At 37.7% G+C, this 14,624-nt stretch overlaps 3 protein-coding genes and 1 pseudogene across 5 annotated transcripts; 3 read left to right on the forward strand and 1 right to left on the reverse strand.

The window, feature by feature from the left end:
* Positions 1-2,415: 2,415 nt before the first annotated feature.
* LOC110744413 (uncharacterized) lies at positions 2,416-4,194 on the forward strand. Its single transcript, XM_021944378.2, has 2 exons — positions 2,416-3,108; positions 3,284-4,194. Exons 1-2 carry the CDS (start codon positions 2,495-2,497, stop codon positions 3,975-3,977), a joined length of 1,308 nt encoding a protein of 435 aa, XP_021800070.1. The 5' UTR covers positions 2,416-2,494; the 3' UTR covers positions 3,978-4,194.
* A 1,497-nt stretch (positions 4,195-5,691) lies between these two features.
* ERG28 (ergosterol biosynthesis protein) lies at positions 5,692-7,931 on the forward strand. The gene is made up of 3 exons (XM_021944374.2): positions 5,692-5,979; positions 6,839-7,045; positions 7,575-7,931. The coding sequence occupies exons 1-3, from the start codon at positions 5,865-5,867 to the stop codon at positions 7,643-7,645; spliced, it is 393 nt and encodes a 130-aa protein (XP_021800066.1). The 5' UTR covers positions 5,692-5,864; the 3' UTR covers positions 7,646-7,931.
* Positions 7,932-8,962: 1,031 nt separating this feature from the next.
* LOC110744415 (myb-like protein X) lies at positions 8,963-11,765 on the reverse strand. 3 transcript variants are annotated; one of them, XM_021944381.2, is made up of 2 exons: positions 11,609-11,765; positions 8,963-10,790 (listed from the first exon to the last, which is right to left on the reverse strand). In XM_021944381.2, the coding sequence occupies exon 2, from the start codon at positions 10,748-10,750 to the stop codon at positions 9,203-9,205; it is 1,548 nt and encodes a 515-aa protein (XP_021800073.1). In that variant the 5' UTR covers positions 10,751-10,790; positions 11,609-11,765; the 3' UTR covers positions 8,963-9,202. The 3 variants fall into 3 exon arrangements, with proteins under 3 accessions (XP_021800073.1, XP_021800072.1, XP_021800074.1); XM_021944380.2 differs by having other exon boundaries at positions 8,963-10,794; XM_021944382.2 differs by having other exon boundaries at positions 8,963-10,824; positions 11,609-11,764.
* Positions 11,766-12,828: 1,063 nt separating this feature from the next.
* LOC148292579 (receptor-like protein EIX1) lies at positions 12,829-14,325 on the forward strand (annotated as a pseudogene).
* Positions 14,326-14,624: the final 299 nt, after the last annotated feature.

Here is a 14,624-nt window from a genome sequence, read left to right on the forward strand (position 1 = left end):
TAGAATTGACACTGAAAATAGCACCTTATTGTGGTTTGAAAAATAATGTAACAAGATTGATAGACACATAATTATATAAACATACAATCCAAAATGGATTTTTTTTTTCTCTTCTTGGAGATGGTCCACACACTTTCTTAAAAAATATATCATTATCTTCCATCAAACAAATAAAATTAATATTATCTCAACATAAAATTGCCACCCGATAATTAATAATTAGCACCCACGTCACTACACCAAGCCATGCCCCAATTTGTTTACGAGTGCAGTAAATACAGCCGAAATGGACATATTTTTTTCCCTTTCTTTTTGGTGAAAATGGATAGATTTGTTATGTTCTATCTTTCTGTCTCACTTTTTTTATTATCAAATTGTGTCGCATATATTCGTTTAGAAAAATACTTCTCTACATTCCCTTGTAAGTAGGAGTTCATATATTACTATTAATAACAGTGTGACATATGTGTATAAATTTTTCTTTTAATATTTTTGATGAATTACTTTTATATGTACATGAAACTGTAATTTACAAAAAAAGCAAGCAGTATCCATTTATTTATGCTTATGTTCCTCCCAAACATAAAAAAACTAGACTAGATCCTTGGCTGAAATGACTGTAAAATTAAATAATAAATAATTCTCTTTTAAAAAAAACTATATTCTGGAAAAATTAGCAAGTCTGCACGTGTAACATTTAGCATCCAATGTTTATGCTGCCAGCAAATTGAAAATAAAGTTCCCTTATTATTATAGATCAGATCCGATACTGACAAATATCTGAGGTGGCATCTATTATCGTCACGTGATCAGTGGGTAGCCGATTTAAAATCCCAGCCCAGCCCAACCCAGCCCACAGTTTTTAAAAATCAATCATTTAACTTACATTGGACCATCCGTGGGACCCACTTTTGATGTGGTTGGTCAGAATAGCGTCCACCCCCGGACCTCTCTGGCGCCACATAATTCGGGGCACAGCTGTCCTCTGGTTGGAGCCCCGACAGGCCTCCAACGGATCGCCCTGTAGCGCATTATTTCATAACAATTTCCAAAGCTGGCGGGCCCGAATTGGATCCGTACGCCCGAACACACAAACCGACAAGGGGTCCGAATATTTTTTTAGTTTTCTTTTTCATTTTTTGTTTTTTATAATTTATGACTTGGATGCTGTCTCCGCTGGCAAATTGAAATATACATGGTACGTGCGCATTGTGATCCAGCTCGTCTTACAACCCACGCATGCTTATACGTTATTTAAATGGGGTCCAGCTTGTCTGCGGCTGTGTTTGTGTGAGTGTCTGTGAGCCCGCTATGCGACCGCGACATATGTCTGCCCAGTCATATTTTCAATTCAAGTTAATCTTTCAATATTAATAATAATTTTATAAAATGTTTTTATTTGTAAAAGATTTTTTTTTATTTTTACAACATTTATTTATGATTTATTATTCTTATTTTTTAGGCTGGTCACTGTATACTAACATATATGTAAGTATTTAAGTAAAATCATCATTAAAATGTCACCGATATAAAATGTTATAAACTACGTCAATAGATGTGTTGCCTTAATAACCTGAATAATTAACGTAAATTTACTGAAGTAATATTAATCTAAATTGTATGCAAGTTTTTAAAGTTAAACTTCCTTAGAACTTCGTTGTTAGTACGAAAATATAAATTAATTTGTGCTTCGCAATCAATATCCTTATTGTACATGCCATAAACATCCAAGGTGATATAATGTTATGATTCTTTCATTTCGTAAGTTAATAAATATTTGTAACATGTGTAACTTATACATATTGAATGAGACAACGAAGATATACATCATTTTAAGAAAATATGTTATCATAGGTAACTTGAACAATTATCGTAAATTTTGTTAAACATATTAATCTACAACTAAGAACTGATGAATACATACAAAGTCTCCAAAACTAGATCCATGAGAGGTGGGCAATGTGCATTGACAATGTAGAAGTTAACATATATGTTAATTTTTTTTCTTTATCGGGCTTATTCTCGTATTCGTAGAATCATTTTTTGAAAACCACAGTAGTATTACGAAAACATGGTGCTCTTACCAAAATTTTAATAAAATGGTTTTTATCAAGCAATTATTTTACCTAGATTACATCCCATAAAACTCCTGCTAATAATGGTCTTAACTTAAGTTTGCATAAAATTAGTTTTGTAATTTGTTTTGTAATTACTATAAAAAAACTATTTAAATCTTAATAGGAAAATTAGAAGAACGAAAAAGAAAAGAGAGTGCAGGCTGAGGTCATTGAGGTCGGTCGCAGTATATCTCTACACGCATCCAAAGTGCTCTAGCTGTGTTTACAGCCTGTTTCACCTTCATATCTCTATCTTCCTCTTTCAGTCTTCCTACTCTCTCTCTCTCTGCTCCCTTATATTCCTCATCCCACCCAACCCAACCATCAAAACTATCGAACTCCCAAATCAGAACCAGACAAACGCCAAAAAGACTTCAATGGATCCGTGCCCATTTGTACGGATCCTAGTCGGAGACTTGACCGTCAAGTTTCCCACGGCATCCAGGCCATCCTCCTCCACCGTCCACCCGTCGTCGTCCCCTTGCTTTTGCAAGATCAAACTCACCAACTTCCCCCACCAATCCTCTACAGTCCCTCTGATCCTAAGCAACGGTCAAAACCTAGATACGACGACCCACGATCACTCCCTCTCCGCCTGCTTCAATTTGAACAAAACCCAAATCGAAAGCTTAGCCTCCAAGCGGCCCTGTTTGAAGATTTCGATCTACACGGGTCGGGTCGGCGTCACGTGCGGGTTACAAAGCGGGAAATTGTTGGGTCGGGTTATTGTGCCGTTGTCGGACCTGGGTTTGGCGGAGTCCAGACCCGTCGTGTATCAGAACGGGTGGGTCGCCATTGGAGGAGGGAAGAAGAATGGCAGTGGGTCCTCGTCGGCGCAGTTGTTTTTGAGCGTCCGGGCGGAACCCGACCCGAGATTCGTTTTCCAGTTCGACGGAGAGCCCGAGTGTAGCCCTCAGGTTTTTCAAGTGCAAGGGAATGTGAAGCAGCCGGTGTTCACTTGCAAGTTTGGGTTCAGAGATATGCAATCGAGGTTAGTTTATTTCACTTCTTTCACTCTCGTTCACCCTGTTTGGTTGCCGAGAAAATCACTCAATTCCCCCTCGTGAAATTAATTGATTTTTCAAAACGGCAAACAAATCTATCGTCGCGAAGTCAAAATTTTCCCCATTTACTAATTTCTTTTTTTATTGGATTTGTTTCAACAGGTCAATCTCTTCAGAGCCAGGCACACCGAGAAATTGGCTGCCTTTTGGTGGGGCCCACAAGGAGCAAAGCGCGAAGGAGCGAAAAGGGTGGTCCATTACGATCCACGACCTGTCCGGCTCGCCCGTGGCGGCGGCTTCCATGGTGACGCCGTTCGTGGCCTCGCCCGGCTCACACTGCGTAAGCCGGTCCAACCCTGGGGCGTGGCTCATCCTCCGACCGAACGAGGGCACGTGGCAGCCGTGGGGACGGCTCGAGTCGTGGCTCGAGCGCGGCGGGTCCGACACGGTCGGCTACAGGTTCGAGCTCCAGAACACGACGCTCGCGAACTCCACCCTCGGCGCGAAAACTGGCGGGAAATTCTCGATCGACCTGACGTCGAGCCCCACTCCGGCGAACAGCCCTCACAGCAGCTTCGACTTCGGGTCCGGAACCGGGTCGAGGCCTGGATCAGGATCAGGGTCGGACTTCGGGTTCGGGTTGTTCCCGCAGTTGATTCAGAGAGGGTTTGTGATGTCGTCGACGGTGGAAGGCGTCGGGAAGTGTAGCAAGCCGGAGGTCGAGGTCGGGGTGCAGCACGTGACCTGCACGGAGGATGCGGCTGCTTACGTGGCATTGGCGGCGGCGATGGATCTGAGCATGGATGCTTGCCGCCCGTTTTCTCAGAAGCTCCGGAAGGAGCTAAGGCAGCAGTAGATTCGGAAGGCGGGGGTTGTCGTTTCGCGGGGAAGGGTTTGTCGTTTTGTAGTTGGGTAGGCATTGGATTCGTTTTTTTGGCGATTAACTGCCAACACAGCATTTTTTTGCTGCCAATTTATTTTTATTTTTATAATTTTTTTTTGGATGAGACTGTACAGTGAGGAATGAGTAGGCAGGATTTTAATTTTTAAATCAATTTTATTTTCTTGTGATCTGTGAATTCTTGTTGGGCTATTTTGTTAATACATGGTTTGAGTTTTTCTTCGAGGAAGAATCCAATGATGGGTGGCACAGATTCAAGTCTAGACTGTGTGCAGTGGATCATTATTAAGTACTTGATTATGTGATTAGTAGTCCTACTTAGTTGTTGATTATGTGATTAGTATTACTTGATTGTGTATAATTGTGATTAGTACTACTACTTAGAGTTGTGTATATTATTATTTGTGGGATTAGCCTTATTGACAACTTGTGGATATTATGCTTGTGACAACTTTTTATTTTATTTTTTAAACTTAGGAGTAGTCATGATTTTCTTTCTAGAAATGTCATGTTTATAAAGTTAAAAGTGCTAATTTGGTTGGTCTATACGTATAGATTTGTTATAAAAATATAGATAGAGAATGGTGAAATATTCAGAATGCTACAAAATGTCATAGTAATTTTTTTTAGTACTACAAAATGTCATAGTTAATGTAAATATTAAGAAATGAAACTATTCATTAAATAAAGATAATATAATAAATCTCTCGTACGGAGTCACCACTTTGGCCAACACTTTACCCCTTACGGGCCGACCCGGTGTGAGTGGGGATTAGTCTGGGTTGTGGTTAAGGCTTAAAGGTGCCACCCATAGTTGTGGCCCATCCAGGACCACCTCATGGTTCAGACAAAAAAAAGAAGAAGATAATATAATAAATTAACTGTATTTCATATTTTTTTTAAAAGAAAACTGAAATTGAAAAACAAAATAAGAATATAAGTTTTATTATTATGAGACATTTTATCTTTCCTAATTATGAAATAAATAAAAACAATTGCCAAAGGGTTTAGTGTTATAAATTGGGTAAAAATTTGATAACATGACACAAACAAAACATGAAATAAGTCAACGAAGTCTAACTCAATGGAAAAAGGGCCTTGATTTGCAAATTAGTAGTCTCAAGTTCGAAATTCTATGACATCTTGGTAGTGTGTGTGTAAGAAAATCTCTCCATCTTGGATTATCGTTTGTACTAAAAAAAACATAAAATAAGTCTAGTGTTACTCAAGTAACAACACAAACGTAACATGAAAATAAATACGTATAAAATTGGGTTTTTGTCAAACTTTAAGAAAATTATTCTCAAAATGTCTTCCATTATCTTTATTTTATCTTTTCTTTTTCTTAGTCATTATATGTCTTTCGAATTTTGAAGTCCAGCTAATTTAATATAAGAAAAAGGTGGCATCATTATTATCACCCATAAATTGCTCATCATTTTCCCGCTTCCGCTAATTGTCGTTATTTTGAAAAATATATTATTTCAGTTGAAAAAAGTGAGCATATTATTCAATCCAGCTACTAATATTCCAAATGACCCCTAAAACCGGATTTTAGATAACATTCCATAGTGGAATAAAATCGTAATTATCAAAATTTCAAAAAAAGAAAAAAAAAAAAAAAGGGTCAACAATTTGAGAGAGATAATGGCCGCCACTAAGCTATCCAGCCCACAGACCTACGAGTCCCAACCCATTGACGACCTTGGGTCGATCCACGGATACAGGGTCGGGTTAAAATCCAACAGACTGGTTCTCCATATGGGCACAAAGCTGACTTGCTTCCGCTGCGCTTGTTGAAATTCTAACTCCGAGTCTGGTTGATAGCTCGCACAAGTGAAGATGAAGGCGTTGAGTTGGTGGCTGATGCTGGTGGGTTCACTTCGCCTGGTCTCCGTTTGGTTCGGGTTCTTCGACATTTGGGCTCTCCGTCTCGCCGTCTTCTCTCAATCCCCCAGTACACTTCTCACCTCACTTCATTCTTTTGTTTCAACTTTTACTCAATTTTGAATCAACTTCTTCGTTTGGATCCTGTTTGGTTTCTAAGAAAAAAATTTGGGTTTGTTATTTCAAACTTGAAGAATGGAGAAAAACCCATTTCTATTTTTGTGGTTTGCTTCACTAAGATTTCCTTATAAGAGAGCACATAGTGATCAAAGTGGGAATTTGATAGGATATACAGTTGGAATTCTTGTATTCTTAATCTTGTAAGGAAGTCAATGTGATTCTATGGATTGTGTCCAGATATAGATCCAAAAGAGCTGAACTTGTTTTCCTATTTCATCCATCAGTAAATTCTCTTTCTTTGCAAATGCATAATATAATAGGCTGATTTCTCCTTCAATATGTGCTTGTGGGATGAAGGCTTTGTATGGATGTTCAGATTATATGAGATTTCAGATAATAGTAAGTGTTACTGTATTTGATGTCAATGTCACACTGAAGTATATATCTCATTTTGAGAAATTACCCTAAAACTTGCCTTTTGTAATCAATGGGCATGCTATACTCCTAGGCCCTTGCTTATATAAAACTGTACACTTTGCATTTAAAATTTAGAACTTGCTTCTCCGATATCATGAGTTGCTTGTATCAGTATGGCATACTTGACCTAATGCTGCTCATTGCTGGATCAACATTTTAAACTTTCTTTGTTTTTTGTCTTTTGCCTTTAAGTCCATAACAGTGTGCTTCTAATATAGAATGAAGAATGTAGAAAAAGGAATTAGTCTATTAGATTTTTCTTTTTGTTTTTAACTTATACTGTTTTTCTGTCTTTCATGTTTTGCATTTGTGATTCGTATTTTTATTTCCAGTGACTGAAGTTCACGGAAGGACATTTGGTGTATGGACTCTTCTTACTTGCACACTCTGCTATCTTTGTGCTTTTAACCTTGAGAACAAGCCTCTCTACCTAGCTACCTTTCTATCATTTGTCTATGCACTTGGTCATTTCTTGACTGAATACCTAGTATATCATACGATGGCCATTGCAAATCTCTCAACTGTCGGCTTCTTTGCAGGTATCAAATCAATTCACTTGGCTTCATTTTGAATCAATAGATATATTCATCTTTCTTTTTTATATGCTACATGTTTCAAAGCACTTGAATGTGGCTGTTGACTTCTAAGAACCATGGTACAAGAATAAATCATACCGAAAGTGAGGCTTCATGCACTATTTGGGACCAAAAAAAAAATCTGTCAATATGATGATGCTTATCAGAAAAATGAAAGAATTAAATTGTCTATAATGATTATGATGATGCTAGCTTCTTCTGAAGCAAAATTATTTTTAAGAAATAGCAAGACAGGAATCTCATAGCATAAGAATTGGAGAACTGTGTCTTCACATGCTATTGCGAAGTAACCCTGTTTAATTGGAATCAAATATATTCATCTTTCAACTGTTCACAAATGATTTGTATGCTATAACATCTGACGACAAATAGTTCTAAGTTTTTCTTTCTAGTGAATAGCTATATATAATCATGGTGAGCTTAGGAACCAATAATATTTGTAGTAAAAGAATTCTCTTGTGATCTTGATCAGGCACGTCGATAATATGGATGTTGTTGCAGTGGAATGCACATCAACCTCAGCCTTCGTTGAAATCAGAATAAAGTGTCTGGTTGGTTCCTGCCTCAGCTTTCTCCACATATGTTGATCAAGCCCTTTCTTAAACCGTGATTTGATCTCTGTAATTGGAATTGTAATTTTTTACAGCTGCTATTGCTATTGCACTGAAATTTGGCGTAAAATGTATAAGTCTAACTCAACACTGTTGACCAGGCAACATTTTGAGTTGCTGACAATTTTTGAAATCAAGGTCCAAATTAGAGAAACAAAGATTGTCAATCCTTCATCATGTAACCATCAATTCAGTGCAATATTATTTTTTTGGTATAAGGGCAATACTGGAAAAAATCGTTTGTTTGAAGCACAAGGGTTTAGATGGAGTTCCACCTGTTGGGTTTCTAGATGAGTTTGAAGTCTTTACCCCAATAGGATGTGAAGTTTGGACCAAATCTGAATTGGGTTCTTGTCAACTCAATGAATTTGAAGGTTTGGTTGTTTTTAAACTGAGAAAATCATGTACCTTATGACTCAACTCACAACTAGATAAGAGAACACCAATTCAACCACCAAAACCAGATCTGCTGTCCACATCATTCTCTATAAGATTCAGAATATGCTCATATTGGTGTAAAAATTGACAGATATTTATGCTAGACAACTCACAATCTAATTGGGTTTGGCTGTCATGCAGCAATGTCATTTTCAAAACCAAATTAAAATTAAAAGCTTAATATACAAGCAACATGTGAAAGGCCTAAAACCTAGCACAACTTCAATATAAGCATAGAATTTTCTTCGAGAGCTCCCATCTGTTTCATATGGAGACTGCAATTTTCAGATCTACAAGTTGCGTTTTAGTCTACGATTGTCATGCTCACGAAGTTGTTCGTTTTTCTTTTTTGCACACAAGATTAGTCATTAGCCTAATTGATATCCCCAGATTTAAATTGCAGAAAACTTTAGAATGGTTTCAAGCATTTAAATGAATGCCAACAACATGGGTACATTTATACCCAGTTTTTGTTTTATAGCGTTTAGAGAAACTGCGTTTTCCGGCAGGTCACAGGAAACTGCTTAACAGACAAGGGTTTAATTTAACAGAAGGAATAATAATAGAAGCATGCTTTAGCATTATGAAAGGATAATAACATGTGAGAGCTTAAGAGAATAAACATTTTTCTTAAGCATCAACAGCAAAGCACAAACCATCCAATTAAACTCTCACCACCAAAATAATTCGTTTTTTTTTCTCCAATTCAAATGACATCCAAATTTCAACTTGGGTCATTAAACAATTCACTTCTCCTTTTTATGCATCATGAGCTTCTTCCCAAGAGCTTACAATACAAAGAAACAGCACATAAAACAAAAATAATGAAAAGAAAGATGAGGGTAGAAATAAACAGTACAGAGGAAGGTTGAATTTAGTTTTACAGATTGAACCTGCTGCTGATACATAAACTAGCCTACATTTTACCTGCTATATTGATTTTCTAGCCACAGATTAAAATTCACAAACACTAACCTAATTGCTTTTCATATAAAAAGAAAAGGCAAGCATGAAAATTGTAAGCACCAGAAGAACCCAAATACCACAATCATCATTCTGCTGCTGCCTCTCCATTCTCATCCCCTTCTGTTTTTATCTCTGGCAATGTATCCAGATCTGTGCGAGCCTCTTTCTCGGCTTCGACAATATGAGAATCAGAAGAATCAATTGGATCATGCTGAACAACATCCTCCGTCACATTTGTGGAGTCTGAACCTTCATCTGTCCTGCCAGATTCACTGGTACCATTAGACTCTTCATTATGAGAGGTATCTGTGATCTCCTTGATTGTTGGAGAACTAGAACCATTCTCTGTTTCAGCTATTCCATCAGATCTTAAGATATTTTCTGACACATTAGTCTCTACCTTATTAGAGGAGTTAGATGATTCTCCCAATACCCCATCTGCACTCTCAATTTTAGTAGAAACTGTTGAATTTGAGTCAGATTGGTTGTTCTGGGAAGCTGTGTTATTAGCTTGTTCCACAACCAAGGTTTGTATGGTCATGCCCTCTCCAGTAGTTGTCCCATCCAACGTTGCATTTTGAGAGTGAACGGACTCATATACAGTTTCTGTTACGTTCTGCTGGTATGAATTAGTCGCCCTATTGATTTCTGTTGAGTTATTGCTTGCTTCTGGTAGATCATTAGACTGTGTTTTCACTACTGCATTCAAAAGTGAGCTCTCCACAGGATTGGACATAGCATCATTAACTTTCTCTTCACTTGCGGTTACATTTAAAGAAGTACCATTTTCAGCCATTACACCATCAACCATTCGTGAATTGTCATTAGATTTTATATCCTTTTCTACAGCACTAGCTTCTGAGTTCTCATTTGAGTTTTCGGAACTTACTTGGGTATCATGGGTCACTGCACTAGAAGCATCATCGCCTTTGTAATTTTCCTCTCGTGCCTCATGAGCATTGTTGTCATGGGTATCATTATCCTGATCATCCAATGAATTCTCATTTTCTGCTTGATCCTCTCTCTCTTCACTTTCATTCTTATCACCATCCTTCTCATTCCCCTCATCTTCTCTCTCTTTCTCTTCATCTACAAAGTCCTCATCGTGATCTGCTTCCCCTTCTTTTTTCTCTTGCTCATTTTCATCTATCTCATCATCTCCAGCTCCTCTTCCCTCATCCTCTGTATCTTCGTTCTTGGTTTCTTCCTCCTCTTGCTCTTCTGCCTCATGCTTTGGATCCTCTTCTTCTCGCTCTCCTACTTCATGTTTCTGATCCTCTTCTTCTCGCTCGTCTACTTCATGTTTCTGATCCTCTTCTTCTCGCACTTCTACTTCATGTTTCTCTTCTTCCTCTCCAGCTGTTTCTTCTTCCTCCTCTTCCTGTTGTTTCTCACTTTTAATGACTTCCTGGTGAGGAAGGTCTTTCCTCCCTAGTTTCAGAAGCTCACCATCACTCAAAGTTTTGATTGAGGGTTTTGCATTTTTCTCAGCTAATGCTGCCTTCTTATCATGGGAATGCTTGACCTGATAGATTAACCAAAAGCAGACCCCAAGCAGTAGACAAATCTGCAGAACATGCTTCACCCTGACTCCTTTGGTTTTCTGGTTCCTACTATGAGTCCGCTTGATCATGATGTACTTCCCCTAGAGTACCCTACCCCTATCTTTACTTCTACCTATTTGCAAACATTGCACATGTCAGAAACCTGCCAATAATCCAAAATATAAAACTAATAAACTTAAAAAGATTACTCAACCTATTCAACTCAATCAAATTAAAAGTATAGAACACAAATCAAAGTTTCATCTTATAAAGATTTAACACTGCATTTTAAAATAGAAGCAAACATTGTCAAAACATATTATGCCCAATTGATTTCTCAACTCTCACTGTGTCCCAAACTGAAAGTTCGTTCTCAAATTCGATTAACATTCATAGAGAAGCCATTTGATTTGAGCATAAGACAGTAACGGCGTTAGAAATTGATCCGTTTTTCCTCATACTTGGACATAAAAACACCACATTGATCCAAATACATTAAAATCATAACACAAAAGAGAAGAAATTCAGAATCTAAGGAAATCCATTTTCTTCCTCATAGTTGTTGCTTTTGTAAGAAACAAAATCCATTGCCAGAAACTTAGGGGAAAAAAAAGAAGAACAACAATAGTGAAGTTCCCCATGGAAATCCTAATTGGATAACGAAGTAAAGCCACAAGCAAACCCTAGAACACCGCTCAATCAGAAAGATACTGAAAAAAATATTGACCCACGAAACTTAAACCTAAAAAATCCCATCTTTATTGATCCACAAGCAAAACCCATCTTCAAAAATAGTAAATTGTGAGTACCAAAGAGCTCTGCAACAGTCATAGGCACCAAAGATAGGAAATTTATACTAATCCATAAATGAATAAAAGGCGTTCCTGGAGAAAATAGAAAATGGGAAAGAGCAAGGAGAAAAGTGATGGAGGGGAAGGGGAAAGTACCTGAGAAGCAAAGCGGTAGTAGTCAAAGTGCAGAGTGGGAAAGTAAAAGGCCAAGGCTTGTGGATGTCAAAGCAGTTTTCTGTCACAGACTGTGAGGAGGAGATTGAGAGAGAGTGTGTCCGTGTTTTTCTATACCTCAGTGGGGGATGACCGGATCCAATTCCAATTAAGCTAACTAGGAGCCAGTAGGTAGTAATTAGTAATTGCCTTGTTGTCAGACCCAAAAAGGAAAAAATAATGTGATCATTTAATAACTTTTTTTTTTTGGATTGATATAATTTGAAATAAAATTTTACTCATGCCTAATCATTAAATTGATTTTTATCTAAATAAATTTGAACTTATTTATTAGAATACAGAGCTTGTGTTGAGATAAATATTGAAATTTATTTTTCAAATTTTAAAAGGTTATATGTGCATTTGTGTTAGTATTATAGAAAAAATATGTACCAATCAAAGGTCTAAAGCTAATTCATGCTAGGATTTCCAAAAGAGGAATAATGTACTAAGTTTGGAAGTAGGCAGTAGCAGCATACCCCACATGGGCTCTGTCATGATCTATGGGTAAGCGTTTATTCTTACACCCGAAGTCCTATATTTAACTCACTATTTTCCCCGTATCACTTGTATTTTTTTTAAAAGTCTAATCTCTCAAGCAACTCTTTATGCTATTTTGTTTGAATACTTGAAATTATTATGATTATTATTCTTTTTTTTTTTTTAATAAAAAAATTTCTAACAAAAAAGGTTGCCCCAGAATCAGGCCCCACAACATGGGAGACCCATTGGATCTATTTAATATTATTATATTAACCGTATCTACCTTTCCCTAACCAATGACCATAAGCAAACCATTTTGATACTAATCGTAATATGGAATTTGTGATTCCATCTGAATTATTTGTTTATTTGTTTCATTTTCTTCATGTCTGTTCTGTGTTTTCAACTTTTGAAACTTTACCTAGTTATATGTTCTTACAAAGTCTGAATTCAGTCCCCGCCAGCCGAAGAGGTTATGCTAATCTATTATTTTGCTTCTGTTTTTTTATCAAGTCATCCCACACTTTCTTTTCTATTTTTCTGTGTCTTCTTTCTCTGGATAAACCCATAACTTATTACTAGTCTACATACTCAGTTCTAGTGTAGCAGTATGTGTATATATTGCACCATTCTAAATGAGTTATGTTGCTCACACACATCACCTATTAAGATATAACCTCATGGACAAAGCCATGAGAATTGTTTCAGTTTTCAGATTTCTAAGCATTGCAACCATTACTACCATTAGCTTATGCAATGGAAATTTGGCTGTGCCTTGTAAACAAAATGAGAGACAAGCACTTCTAATGTTCAAGCAAGATCTTAAGGATCATTCAAATAGGCTTTTATCTTGGGTTGGTGATGGAGATTGTTGCAATTGGACTGGAGTTGTCAGCGACAATTTAACCGGTCATGTCCGTGAGCTGCACCTTGGAAATTATTATTCAGATGAATATCTGAATTACAGTTTGTATCAAGAAAGCTCTTTTGGTGTGGCAAGGTAAATACTTCTCTACTAAATTTAAAGCATCTGAGCTACATGGATCTAAGCAACAATGATTTTGGAGGAATACAGATTCCTAGCTTCTTAGGTTCTCTTAAAAGTTTAAGATATCTTAACCTCTCAGACTCAAAGTTCGCTGGAATAATTCCGCATCAATTGGGAAATCTCTCAAGTCTACGCTCTCTAGGACTCCGGAGTAAAAGCTACTACGTAGTGGATGAAGGTTGAGAATCTCCAATGGCTTTCTGGTCTTTCGAGCTTGCAGAACCTGGACATGAGTGTGTAGATCTTAGCAAAGCATCTGATTGGTTTCAACGTGACAAACACACTCCGGTTGTGAACTCAATCAAATACCAGTTGGTGTTGCAAACATGACAAGGCTTAAAGTTGTTAATCTCAGGTGGAACATCATCTGGGGTACCATACCTCAATGGTTGTACACCTGTAGCAATCTTGAGTCCCTCCTTTATTTGAATCTCTTGCGAGGTGAAATTTCAAGTTCCATTGGAAACTTGACAGCCATGGTCAATCTTGACTTGTCTGCTAATCAAATTGAAGGGAAAATGCCAAACTCATTGGGAAATCTTTGTAAGTTGACGGTTCTTGATCTGTCAAGGAACTATTTCAATGGAAGTGTATGAGAAATATTGGGAAGCTTGTCAAGGTGTAGTTCAGGTCAAATGGAGTCACCGAAGCTGTCAACAAATGATTTTTCAGGTCCACTATCCGATCAGCTAGGAAATTTAAGACATTTACGCCTCCTTGCTCTTTTGAGTAATTCAATATCAGGTCCAATTCCAGTGTTCTTGGGAAATCTGTCGTTCCTAGAAGAGGCAAGCATTTCTGAAAATCATTTTAATGGAACTCTTCCAAAAACTACTGGTCAACTCAAAATGGTAACGGTGGCTTATGTAAAGAGTATAGCCGGTCGGCTATAATATTTATAAAAAAAAAACCTCAGTAAAGCCGGGCGGCTATACTCTTTAAAAAAATGTATATACACATCTAGAGTATAATGATCCCACCAGACTTGGAAGGACTGGGTACGACAGCAATCAGGCTGGTAGGGCTTCAACTCCAGAATTCGGGCAGACTCCCCATAGTTGGCCCGAACACCCAGGAGGTCTTTCTTACTCAACTTGGGAAATTTGTAGGACGAACCCTTGTTGATTAAAGAGTAGTCCAATTCAGGTATCACTTGGGGGCATCCGAATTGTCTGCTAAAAAACTGGGGACTGTAGGCTTCTACTCCATATTGGTAGTTTCTGGAATCCATTCTCCCACCACAAGGCAGGTCTCGCGCTTGCAGGCATGAGAAAATGTGGTGAATGAGTCGGTTTTCAAACCAAGATGAACCCCTTTTGAGATTCATCATCCACTGGGAAGCATGCCTGGTTTTTCGGCACAGAAAGAAAACGAAACACTCCTCGGTACTAATCGATCTCTTTGGAGTAATGGCCAGAGCGGTATCGG

Source organism: Prunus avium, chromosome 8, assembly GCF_965620075.1.
Source record: "Prunus avium chromosome 8, drPruAviu1.hap1.1, whole genome shotgun sequence".
NCBI classification, from domain to species: domain Eukaryota; kingdom Viridiplantae; phylum Streptophyta; class Magnoliopsida; order Rosales; family Rosaceae; genus Prunus; species Prunus avium.

What these genes read in the sequence shown, in the direction of transcription:
- LOC110744413 (XM_021944378.2), top strand. Translation starts at nt 2,495, where the DNA reads ATGGATCCGTGCCCATTTGTACGGATCCTAGTCGGAGACTTGACCGTC. An exon ending in TTCAGAGATATGCAATCGAG is followed by an intron (nt 3,109 to 3,283) that starts GTTAGTTTATTT and finishes TTGTTTCAACAG; the next exon opens with GTCAATCTCTTCAGAGCCAG.
- ERG28 (XM_021944374.2), top strand. Translation starts at nt 5,865, where the DNA reads ATGAAGGCGTTGAGTTGGTGGCTGATGCTGGTGGGTTCACTTCGCCTG. An exon ending in CGTCTTCTCTCAATCCCCCA is followed by an intron (nt 5,980 to 6,838) that starts GTACACTTCTCA and finishes TTTTATTTCCAG; the next exon opens with TGACTGAAGTTCACGGAAGG. An exon ending in AACTGTCGGCTTCTTTGCAG is followed by an intron (nt 7,046 to 7,574) that starts GTATCAAATCAA and finishes GATCTTGATCAG; the next exon opens with GCACGTCGATAATATGGATG.
- LOC110744415 (XM_021944381.2), bottom strand. Translation starts at nt 10,750, where the DNA reads ATGATCAAGCGGACTCATAGTAGGAACCAGAAAACCAAAGGAGTCAGG.